The 13,502-nt window shown below is 34.0% G+C and overlaps 1 protein-coding gene across 1 annotated transcript; it reads right to left on the bottom strand.

Annotated features, from left to right (window-relative positions):
- Positions 1–9,382: 9,382 nt before the first annotated feature.
- Positions 9,383–12,489, bottom strand: LOC123545755 (uncharacterized). The gene is made up of 3 exons (XM_045332063.2): positions 12,333–12,489; positions 10,106–10,231; positions 9,383–9,540 (listed from the first exon to the last, which is right to left on the bottom strand). The coding sequence occupies exons 1-3, from the start codon at positions 12,376–12,378 to the stop codon at positions 9,437–9,439; spliced, it is 276 nt and encodes a 91-aa protein (XP_045187998.2). The 5' UTR covers positions 12,379–12,489; the 3' UTR covers positions 9,383–9,436.
- Positions 12,490–13,502: the final 1,013 nt, after the last annotated feature.

Raw genomic sequence — 13,502 nt, 5'->3', positions numbered from 1 at the left:
TTCTCCACCTCTGATTCATGTAGGGAAGTTGGCAGTTACTTGCGAAGAACAGGTTTGTACTGGTACAGAATTCCGGAACACTAGTTAGGTTAACTGCCCGCGTTACATAACTGAACTACTGTTGAAAAACGGCGTTAAATCCAAAACAAACAAACAAAAAAACTGAAATAGCGCTTTATCTAAATTATGCTCTCTTATCAAGAAACTTAAATGATTATCCATTGCAACATTTTTTTCTTAACATTTTTACGTTTTTACAGTAGATAAGTAAGAAAAGAGTTTGCGCGTCTACGCTTGAAATTGAGCGTAAGAGACATACGGTTTGAGCTATCTATTTTTTAATCGTCATGTGAATTACTTTGCCCTGTTTATGTTACATTTCTATTTTAAACCGAGGCGAGGGGCCTCACTGGGCGAGTGGCTTCAGGTCGCTGACTTGAAATCATCTCTTGCAACACACATATGTGTGTAGCATCTTTTGGAGCATAAAAGTCTTCATATGAGGAAGCCATCAAACATGCTTATTGTAGGTCAGTGGTTCTACCCATGTACCGGAGCGTAACGGAATAATGCCCAGAGGGGTCTTCCTCTACCATGAAAAGCTGGAAAGTAGATATATAATCTATAATTGTGTCGAAGTTTAACCCCCCCCCCCCCCCCCCCCCCCAAAAAAAAAAAAAAAAAAAAAAAAACAAACAAAAAAACACTGTCCCTAAATCGCCCGTCAACATTGCTAGATTTTTAATGATTTGACAATAAAATTTCTGGACATCAACAAAGCAACGGTGTATAGTCATTACCATTATATCTAACTCGTACCAGGAGTTGTAATTCGTTTGGAGCATTTTTATTTCCCCGCCCACAAACCACAATTTTCAAAAACATGATAACCCAAACAAGAAACAATGGTACCGGTACTGAAGAAACAACGATACGGTATTTCCAAATCACGATGATGAAAGTCGAAACCAAGATGGTAATATACGAAACTAAGTGCTATAATGAAAACAAGAAACAACAATGCCTAGAGACATAATTGTGCGTTTTCAACGTCGTGCTTCCGACTTCATCATCGTGATTTTCACTTTGAGCTTTCATTGTTGTGGTTTATAATGACGAAGTAACGACAGTTAAATAACTAGGGAACGTCGCGTTAACATGATTGTATTTTCTTGAAATAGAATTGTCTTTTGACAATCGTCGTTTTTAATGTCATGATGTACGTTACCTACTGACGTCTAGTACTATTGTCTGTTGGATAAAAATGGAGACAGGCAGAGCTGAGAAAATTACTAGCTACGATTACAAAATCTGTTTAGTAAGAAGTAAAACAACATTAAAACTGGAATATATAATTAAACTGAATTTCGAATGGAAGTGGTGTCAAAGCAAGTCCGTCAATATGGGCGAGCCCAATTTTGTTATCACCTCATTGACGCGATAAAAAAGCAATATCAGGCACGTGTTATCGGGTAGTTTCCAAAGTTATTGCATGATAAAAATGATGATAATCCTTTGATTATAAATATCATAACTATTTCCGTACATCTTAAAGAAAAACTTATTTTTTTGATGAACTGGCATGCTTGTATATAGTGATAAGTTTATATTCTAAAGTATATTTAAGTTCAAACAACGGTCGATCTAATAAGTCAGTTATATCTGGGGTTTGTGCCTGTTTGATAGTGTCAGATAGGCAGCGTATTTATTTTCAAAGCCATCTTTTAAATTTTATTTTTATCGGTTAATTTCTTAGTTGATCAAATTACTAAATATTTATGTTGTTTTCTACATATCCTTAAAAAAGTTAGAAAATGTTTAAACCGGTAAAATTTTGAAGCAAAATGGACTTCTCTTGTATTGTCAGCCTATAACTATTGCCTACAGCAAAAGTCCCCATGATTTCAAAAACTTGAACCAGGACATGCTGAAATTCTACTCTTTTTTAATCAGTGCAAAATGTAAGACTAACCAAGAGTCTAAAATGTCATGAAAGCATTTTGTGTGAAAGATCATTGTATGCTCTTTATAATGATCTTATCAAAGCCTTAACAAAATTAACCAGATGGAAGTAAATAGATATTTTATAAATTTAACAAACCCCTTATGAATGCATTTGATACATGTATTGATTGTCCCGATACTGTCTTAATTGAGTTGAAATGCTGCAGAGAAGAAGTAGTAATAAGAATGATGATACATGTTGTGAATTGATGTTGGGACTTTAAAATGAATAACTTACATTTTTTACATTAACTTACATTTTTCGCAATTGTTGAGGACATCTTTTAACTAAATTAAGATACACTAGAGTAAGGCAGAACCTAGTTAATTTTAATGATAAATATTTTCACATCTTGTTTTTTTTCAGACAAGATGTTTGGATGAAAACAAAGGAGAAGAATATCTGTACGTTTGTTTGTTTTTTTGTTTAAATATGCAAAGTTAAAATTAATTAAGAATGATTAAACATATCAAGAATGTTTCTGATAGTTTTCTTGCATACATGTTTTACGTTTAGATCATTAAAATTTGGTATATTTTTGTTGTCCTTCTAATTCGTTTTTCGTTTCTTGAATAAAATTATATTAGCTATTTTAGGTGCTCGCTCGCAGAGTACTGTTGCGAAGACGGATGCTGTGACGATAAGCCGTTGGATAATAGAATATTGTGAGTAGCTGAGAAAAGAATATGTTTGACATTAAAACACACTTTTATCAAAATATCTTCAATAGCCAGCAACACGTCATTTATTTCATTTTATTGTTGTTTCAAGTGATTAAGTACTACATTTTCATATGAAAAGTATGATATATTTTTTGTCATCATTGAAAATGATTCAAATATTGATCTGCACTATAATGAAATATTAAAATTAAATTAAATTGAATAAGGGCAATTTTATTCCAGTCTTGGAGGGGCACTTTGTATACTGGTGTTTACATCAGTGCTGTGGTGTTACTACACTTATCGCAAGAAACAAGGAACAGAATCAGTGTCACAACCAGAAGAGGTACAATGCTTGTGCAAATTACCGGTCAAGCAGAGTAAGGAGTTGGTTGTCAATGTGAAGAAAGATACCAAAGTGGACATGGAACCATCAGGAATAGGAAAGATACCACGACCAACTAATTTGGAAAGACCAGCAAACAAGGTTCTGAGCAAGATCACGTTGCTTTTCCCACTGATAATTTGGAAAAAAATGTCCGAAAGAAAATAAAAACCACGTCGTACAAAATGACTGACTAATTCTGAAAGGGAAAAACCAACGAAGTACCCATCTGAATATGTACTATACGGTTATCTTTCTTTCTACTTTTGATATGTGTTTGAAGTTGTGTTGTTTGAGCGTGACTAAATCAATTTAATTCATATTCTTTTTCATCGAAATTGCTTTTCTTGATGTTGAAAATATCCTCTTTTGTATGTTTTTGGTCAACAGCTTACAATCCTTTCTTTAAAAGATGCATTTTTTCTGCTGATATCTAAAATGTTTTACATGGTAACACCTCACTTATATTTCATGTCTTCCAATAGCTATACATTAATGACACTTTATGTCTTTACATAGCTACACTTCACAAACATTTCAAGTCTTCACATTCCTACCTTTTAATTAGACTTTATGTCTTTACATAGCTAAATTTCACTTACACTTCATTTCTTCACATAGCTACATTTCACGGACAGTTTTTGTCATCGCATATATACGCTTCACTGACACTTCATGTACATACTTACACTTCACTGACACTTCACATACCTATTATTCACTCATACGTCATGTCTTTACATAACTATACTTCCCTTCCACTTTATGTCCTCATATATTTGTTCACATAGCTACACTTCAATTACATATTATATCTGTATATATAGCTTCTTCACATAGTTACATTTCATTTATGTGTCATGTCTTCACATAGTAACACTTTCCTGACACTTCATGTCTTCACTTGACAAGGATCCCCTTGTACTTTATATCTTCACATATCTAGACTTCACTGACAATTCATGTCTTCACATACCTACACTTCACTTATACTTCATGTCTACACATAGCTACAATTCACCTCCACTATATGTGTCTTTACAGACCTTGCACCTCGTTTATTCTTCATTAAAATAAGTTTTATGACGGTTGCAATGGACGAAGTTTGCTGGTTGCTTAGGTTTCCTTATTTGTTAGGTAAATAGTTTTCGTACAAAAATACCAAACATTATAGCTGATGGTTACTGGAAGATCGTAATTGTATCTTCTTGGCAGCTCCAGCGTTCATTTTATTCTTAAAAGTTTGAAATTTAATTGTAGGTATAGTTCAAATATTCTGATTCTTTTTTAATTAATTTTGCTTGAAGAAAGACCATTCCGGTTTCCTAATAAACAGATTTCACTAAGTTTTGCCATGCTTTGAGATCCACGGCCTGGGTCTCCATATTGAATGCGAGTATTTGGAAAAAGTCATTACACATAGATGTTTCAATTAGAAGTAATTTGTTTTATTCATTTGTTAGTTAAAGTTTCTCCACGTACTTGGACTCAGAGTTTTTCTTTTAATATATTCTACTCCCCTAGGATTATGAAGTCTACATTCTTTCTTACTGTAATGGAATCCGCCTAAGCCTGTGATAGGGGCGTGAGGGATGTTGCACATTTCAATATGTTTTATGAACAGACAAAATCAAACCAAATCGAAGATTACTTTGCTCGTTCTAAGGGATCTTCTCATGGATTTTAGTATCAATTAAGAAAGCAAATACCACCGATAGCAGCTCGGTAGAACTATTCAACATTGAATGATAACAAGTTCATACTGCGTCGTAATAAACGTACAAGTTCGTTCAAGTATCTATAAATGGAGGCGCCTCCGGGGCCTAGTGGTTAAGTCTCTGACTTCGGGTAACTTGCCCTCACCGTTGATTGTTCGAAACATTGCTTTAGGTATAGAATTCGTTCATCTGAGGAAGCCATTCAGCTTGCTTACGGAAGACCAGTGGTTCTGCACAGGCCCCCGCCCATGCCTGAAATGCTACCTAGAGGGGGCATCTGGGGACTTCCTTCCCCGCTGGAAAGTAACCACATGATCTATAACTATGTCGGTGTGACGCTAAACCTACAATGATAAGTGCATTTAGAAAAAAAACTTTTTAAAGTACTTGACTGGTCGCTCGCATCTGTTTTGTGAAATATTATTATAACATGTCGTGTTCATATCATGTTGATATAAAATATTTTTACTTCGACCGCCCTGCTATTCCAACAGAAAACAGAATCCCCTTTCACTGACTGTCATGAGCCACATTCTGCCTTTAGACAGTGCCAAACTTTATTTCAATTCTTGTAAAAGTTATTTACGCAGTGCTAAAGAAAAACATAACGATTTCACATATATGTGTATGTCTCTATCACCGAGCGGTAAAGGGTGTGTCTTAGTTCTTGCTCCAGCCACAAAACCCCCAGGCGTAATCTACATCATGTCTCGTATTGTTATTGGGATAAATCAAGTTACACTTGGCTGGGTTATATTCCAGTGACCTTTGTCGATGACACAGCGTACACAGGTAAATATATACGGCAATTATAATTAAAATATCAATACAACCAAACCTAAGTCTTAAATATATACAGGTAACTGAAAGTATTTCCAATTACAATTATTTTTCCCTGTCTAGTATAAATGCGTTTATTTGTATTCCTTCTACAATGAGAAAGGTTATTGTTTGAATAACACATGTGGCCTGAACTTATCAATAACCTTATTGTCTAGGAAATGTATATGCAATTACTTCCCTGATCTTCGTTGGGAAATTTATAATAGTTGTTTTTATTATTTTGACTGTAATAAACGCCAGTCAAGTTTGTAAATGTAATATGTAAACGTGTTATTTAACACGAGGTACCAACGTGCTGTCTAAAAGGTAAAATGTGCTATAGAGCTCACATTTTAATTACTTTATCAATACGTTTTAGACAAAATGAAAAGTGGCTGACTGAACTATCTATAGTTAGAATGACGATGATTCCGTTGATCCTTGGCACATGACAAAATCGGCAACAGGGCTTGACTATTCCAGTCTTATCAGTATGTCGTATCATTGTTTTATACTGCATGGTAGTGATATTGTTCAACAGCAATGACCGTAAATAATAATGCATAGTTTTTTTTATTGTAATTGTTTGAACACGTATGACAATGTCGATGTGATTTAAAACTGAATCCATGATAATTATTGCTGTTTCTGTTGCGAACAAATAAATTTATTGGCTACTTTCGTTTTATGTTTTACTTGCTTACTATAAGGGTAGGTCTCTCGGAAGTATAGTGCACCAAAAATACAGCTACAGAGCAACGCATTTGCAAAGTAGGCCCACAACAAAAAGAAACAAGACATACTTTTTCTGTAGAAATGCAAGATAGAATAAGAATCAACAAATAATAATAATTTGTTTAAGGGAAGGGTACATTTCACTTAAAAAATTCTTATCGTTAATAAGATAACATTTTTCCTCTTCACTTGTCGTCGAAAATTTTCAGAATCAATCCATCTTGAGCATCTAATCCCATCAATCTTCGCATTTAGAAGTAAGTGATGAACCACAATACACACCCTGGAACGTTTCCATTCATAAGAACAGTATGTCAATTTTAGTTGAAACATATAATAATAATATATATAAAGCTCCCGTGACGACATTTTTCTCTATCTTAGAAATTACATAAATAAACGTATGCATACGGTTGTTTACAAATAAACTACCTATTTTTGTCAAAATTTGAAATAGTTTCTTTCCTATACACCCCCTAACCATTTAAGTATATGATATAACAGACGAATTAATGATAAAGATTTTTGTTTGTAAAAACGGTATCATATAATTTGATGGCTGCATGATACTTTTGACATGCCCTTGGTGAAACAGATGACTGATGGTGAAAAGTACCTATGAACAGATATGAAAAAAGCATACGGGTTAGCTCATGAGAACAAGAAAGCAAGACATTATTGCGCCTGGATTTGATGTAGAAAACGTTCTTATCCATTAAGTCAGTATAGCCTGGATACCGACAATATAATTTTGTTTAATTCCTTAAAGAAAGGCTGCGTCAATAAGAGCTCTGTTATAGTTTAAAACACATCAGTTTAGCTACTAGCGTATAAATGTCTGACTTCTACTATTTCTTTTTACAGATCATGTCAAGAAAAATTCCAAGAACATGTGCAGAATTCAGAAACTGTTTACATCCAGCATAGTCAAGGCGATAGTTGGTTTTGCTTTGAAAGCTCAGAAACGGGCCAGAGATTTAACTTGTAACTTAACATTTTTATTCAGCGGAGAAACAGACGTCCCATGTCTTATCCCATGAAAGATTTCCATTTGCACGTTATATTTATAGCTGTCGTTTAAAATAAACAAAAAAATCTGTCTGTAATAATACTATTTGTAAATATTTTGTTTGGTTACTCTCATAGAATTATAGTTTTCGAGCCCCTACTTCAAAATGACATGTGACGTGACTCCTAGTACGGTAGGTATGTTTATAATATGCACTCCTTCTTTCAAGATAGATTCTTTCCTGCTCCAAAAAGGTGTTCAAAGTAAAATGTCTGCCAGTGATCCAACCTCCTCAATTATTCTTACAGGGACAGATAAGTAATCGGGCATACACTTACCATCGCAAAGTTATTCTGAATGTTTCGTTCTTGTGCAAATGCGTTTTAAGATAATGAAAACATACAATGACCTTGTTTGTTATTAGATTATGTTTGGAATAAAATTATTAATTTATTCTTTTAAATAAAAGCAAATAATTAGTGTACTATATACAATTAAGCGATAAGTGTACTCTGAAGGTCGTGCCACAATGGCAAAACATAACTGAAGGGAGGCAACTGTTATACAGATGTGTCTTTTTCTTTTCCTTACATTGAAGATGATACAAAAATGAGTCAGAAAGTGCATTGGAATGTTGACTTTGAAATATTTTCTTCTAGAAATGTACAGGTGGTAACGACATAGGAACTGACGAATGAGCTGGATAGGGTATTAGTGAGGCTCGTAGATGAGTACGTAAGAAATTTTGATGGATAGGCTCATGACACCCTAGAAGCTCAACTGTCAATCTGGTATAACATGATAATTATATAAGTTTATTAATTTATAACGTGCGGTTATACGCTTGCTATTTTCATTAAGCCAAGCCTAGTTAAAACCAAGTGGACACTAAAACAGTTTTTATAATGGGACCTAAAGAAAAGTTATATTTATGCTATTTTTGTAAAATAATGATCTTTCACAAGGATAAGATAAAATATATATACGCTAAAGATATTAGAGAATGATGGGTTTGCTTTCATGCTCAGCATGCGTAAGTAACATTCCTATGACTTTGTTTAGTATAAAATCTATTTAACGTATGAAGAATAAAATATTTTATCACATGTCTGACGTGGCGGGAGTGAAATAAAGCCATTAAATGAAATTGATAAATTGATAATACACTAGTGTATAAAAGCTTTGACGCCGACCTTGTTTAAAATGTAGAAGACGTTGGTCAAACTGACTTGTTCATAATAGTTAAAAAGAGGAGATTTTCTTGATGTTTCGGCAGGAAAAGCTAACATGTGACAAATACAATATTACATCTGTGACTTATATCAAACTTGTTAAATAAAATGGATAATATGTTCGGCATAGCCTCGCATTTTATTATTTTATTCAACACGTTTAATAACTTCAATATGAAAAGACACTGTAATATCCTCTATGTCAGTATGTGACACAATTCTGACAAAAATAGCTTTTATGATTTTAACAAATTTTAACAAAATGTATGTGTTACCAAAAAATGAATTAAGAAAATGAGCATGTTTCAAATTTTAGAAATATTCTATATAATGTTCAATTAATGTGTTCCGCATAATAAATTGTTTCCAACTGCATAGGGAATTGTGATTAAGATGCACATAATTTTCCGATGGACTGCGATGAAATGGAATAATATTTTTGTGATTTGGACTGTATATGACTTAGACAGTTCATAAAACAGTTTAGCACTCGTACATATTTAGTCAAAAGGATAATTGTTTATATTTAGTCAAAATAAAATCTGGAAAGTAGATCCCCCGGAAGCACCAAGAACAAGGCAAACAGTGAAAATTGCAGACTCGGTTTGATTGAGTCTTTCATGAGCAGTAATGGAAAATGCAACACTGCCCGCGCCCCCTAGCACCGGCTTAAGCAGTATTCAATCTTCAAATCTAAATGAGCTGAAATCAATGATCCCGAAGGAACAGAAAATATAACAACACTGAGATGAAGTCGGGGCGAATCACACAGCACTTAACACCCGCAGTTGTGAAGTAAATAAAATCTGGAAAGTAAAGAATAATTGTTTATTGGTATTTTGTTGTTAACAAAATAAACGACTTTTCACTACGGATGTGATTTTTGACATTTACATATGTTATCAATACAGTGGATGGCTTCGTCATGTTTCTCGCATGTTATTCCGTTACAATCAGTAGGTTGTAAGCACGCTGAAATATAAGAAAATTGCAATCAACACATTTGTGTTGACGGAAAAGTAAAAATGGTAAATTCTTGCACAATTCTCATATACCGCTGTCTCCCCTAACATTATAAAACAAAAACACACAAAAAGCAGTAGGACAGGTAATCGATACATGAAGTTTGTTTTCGGTACATATTCACGCAAATCATACACGAAAAAAGATCTTTTAATGAATTAATCATGTGCCTAGTGTACATAATGGTTTAAATGTACAATTACTGAGCAACATTTATTTTTTGAATTCGAAAAAAATGTAAAGAAAACAGTACTCTGCTTCAGTTTTAATAAAGAATATGTTTTAGATGTAATCATATCGGTGTTATATTATAAGCTCTTACGGAAAGGACGACTTTTAAAACAGTGTGGCAATATTACGTTTTGTTTTTTTGTTGTTTTTTTTCTGTGATAATACATCCCGTCATCTCCCTAGAATTATGCTGTTTCGATTATTTTTGTTAAATGGTTATTTAAGAAAAACATGCATTCAACAAACTTGATTTAACTATCACATTCCTTCAATGTTCACGTACATTGTGGTTTTGGTACGCACGTGCAAACATCATGGTCACATCCTACTTCTTCGGTATCCGCTGTGCACACTACGCCCGTGCACATAGAAAGGTCATGGTGATGACACTGAGTAGCAAACACAGCCACTGAAAAAAACAACAACATTTGTTTACATTCAAATACATGTATGCACGTTCTGTTGCACCTGTCTGACATCACGACTATGTTTTGTACCTTTGTCACTGGATGAGTTTAACGCGATACTGGTATAACGACAGTTAGCTAACTTAACGAGAGTGACTTTTAACATTAAGATCTTGAGAAATTCATATTGATGGTACCTTCTTCTAAATGAGTCTGAAAATTTGACGGACCTTTTAAAATTGTATAGATATTACGCTAAATTAAGTTCATTCAGTAGTAACAAACATAGAGAAAATTGAAAATTTTATTTATATTTTTAATTTAGGACATTTGCAAGTAACACTTCTTGGGCATGGCTTTAGACGTTGTGTTTTCTGCCAACGGTGACTAATGCCTATTGTCACGCCAGAATAGAGAACTAGCGACCTTCAAATCTGAAATTTTATTACAAAAAATGTATTGTGTTAAACAAATCAACCCCAGTCAGTCAGCTCTTAAAATTGGTTGCCGCCATTACAGGCATTGGCATTTGTAAGCGTAGATGGGGTGAGCATCCATAACTGAGTCTTAAGATTACAGTCGTCATTTTATACCACTTATTTCTATATTCGGGATCTTTCTTCAATGGAATGATACAAACTCGTGCTTGACAACATATTCAAGCTACAATACCCAAACTATTAGTCGCTACCCCAGTATTTATTTGACATATGTGCCAATGATGATAGGTAAATTGATCAAGTTACAATTCTTAACCCTTATCATGCTGGACACGATTGAGTCTGCCTTGGCGACCGACAAGTGTAGATCATGATCAGCTTGCACATCGGTGCAGTCTGATCATGACCTGCACTGGTCGCCATTCAGTCAGTATCTTTTTGGTATGCACCCCTTTTAACAGTTAATGGTACTTTCAAAATTGAAAGATGAACAAGTTCATTATAGAAATTTAGCAGGGTAAGGGTTAATTATCCTGATCATAACACACCTTTCTAAATGTTGTCCTCAGTATATACAGGAGTCTCCATCCCGTTCCCAGCACAACATAAAATTACGTTTGCTTTTTAAGAATTATTACCTTCCGTTGTTCGATGTAGGTCTTACCTTCCGTGTGTGTAACGGTTACTAAAATTCCATGTTTTATGACATTTTCATAAGATTACAATAAAAGAAATTTATTCATGCTTTAAGTAATGTATTGAAATATTACGGTAGATTATCAAACAGTGGAATTTGCATTTTGTACTTTCCACAGTTATGAATAATTAAAAGATCTTTCGGAAATCAGTTAAAAAAATATTCATCAGTAAAGATTATAGGGCCATATACACCAATAGAATTATTAAGTATTTTGACAAGTGACGTCATGGTTTTTCTTATGACGTTTCGCAATGCACATGGCGCATAGGTAAAGTTGGAAAGCTTTAGGCCTAAACGATATAAAATGAAAAGAAAAAAAAAAACAACAGTTTTTTTGTACAGTCATGTAATATCAAATTGTCTTTAACTCGTGAATACTGGATTATATTTTTCCCAGTGGCGCTGTAGGAAATGTTCCATTTTATATTCTCTCGGTGAAAGATATTTCGATTAAAAATATCCCTAATCTTTATTGTTAAATTTCGATATTTCCGAAAACGAAGGACAATTTTCATATGTAAATCCTAAGAAAGTTTCACTGGTGTGAATAGAAATATCTTACTCAAGGGCAAGGGTAACTGTTACGGCGGTAACGGGGCGCCACGTTACCGCACAAATAGTTACCAGATAGTCGGAGATTTACGTCAATACCTACAGCTAGTGATAGATTCTTTTTCTTGATCGTTTAAAGATATAAAATTGTTTTCTTTTTTAAGTACATTTGTATTATAATAGCATAAGAATTTAATTACAGCACGTGTAAGACGAGTTTTTTTCCAGCATCGGTCCTGCATGTAAGAAATGTCGTTTGTACACTATATTTTAAACAAAACATATCCTGGTTCTGAAAAAATATCCTCCTTCTTTTATTGGTATCGGTCATAGTTTGATTATCATAGTAGTTTGACAAAAATCAAGATACAGTTAGTAATGAGACAATAAAATATTGCGCGTTCTACTTACCACAAACAGAAGCTATCAGAAGTGTTGAAAAAACGGAATACTTCATCTCGCTTGTAGATATGCTCGTCTCTGCTCGAAATTTGATAGTGATTCGTCTAATAAAGATAGCGGTGCATAAGACAGGTGCCTGGTTTGGACATGTATTTGTGTCACGATTTTTAGAGATAAGTTCTCTTTAAAAGCTCTTGAAAGACTTATTTGTCAAAGGAAAGTGCACTATATCTGAACCTAATGGGTCATTGTTTATCAAGAGCATTGATCAGACGTATAACCAAAAGAGTAAGACAGGCGCCCAGTTATAATTTTGTTAGTAGCTATTAATATTGTTTTAACACAAAATCCTCATTTTGATAAGAAACTTACCTTACAATCAACACTCTTGACAAAAAAAAACTTCAATTTACTTAGTTGGTGATATAACTCTTGGCGCTCAGCATTAAGTGGATAGTGCTAGGACTGGTCAGCCCGTTGTCAGTATAATGTGACTGGGTGGGGTATCATGCCACGTGTCTACGGCGTGATATTCTAGTAAGGCAGCACTATAAAGTTGGGCATTGTGCTCACTGCTACAAGTAGACTGTCGTTTATATGACTGAAAAATTGTTGAAAAAGACGTTAAACCCGAACACACACACACACACACACACACACACACACACACACACACACACAGAGCATATTTCATCTTACTGTTATTTCTCTTTTTTTTTTTTTCCTTTTCTTTTTTTTTTTTTTTTTTTTTTTTTTTTTAGATGTTATAGCAGGTTTTTATTCTACATTTTCATTACGAATCTGAAAAAAAAATATTTATTTGCAACGGTAAGGGGCTAGTGATTTGAAGTCAGTACAATTGACTACCCGTCCGTCGAGATCACAAACCCTTTGTTGTTTGTCCGTTTGTGTGTTTTTAACAAAAAAATGAAACATTTAACAAGAATACATGTATCAGCAAAGTGCATAATTCAACAAAAAGTAAATGTGTGTCCAAAGGTGTCCCAATCTCATGTCACTGTACATGATTTCATGACTCTAGGTTAAATATATTCTAAGATGTTTGCAGCACAAACTTTTAAGAGCTTTATGTGAATTTTCAGAACATGAAGGACCATAACTCTGGCCTAGCCGAGTGAAATCCTAAGGAAAGCACCAGATGCACAACTTGCACACCAG

Source organism: Mercenaria mercenaria, chromosome 1, assembly GCF_021730395.1.
Source record: "Mercenaria mercenaria strain notata chromosome 1, MADL_Memer_1, whole genome shotgun sequence".
Taxonomy (NCBI): Eukaryota; Metazoa; Mollusca; class Bivalvia; order Venerida; family Veneridae; genus Mercenaria; species Mercenaria mercenaria.
The sequence above is the reverse complement of the archived record's forward strand: the minus strand, read 5'-3'. Positions and strand labels throughout refer to the sequence as shown.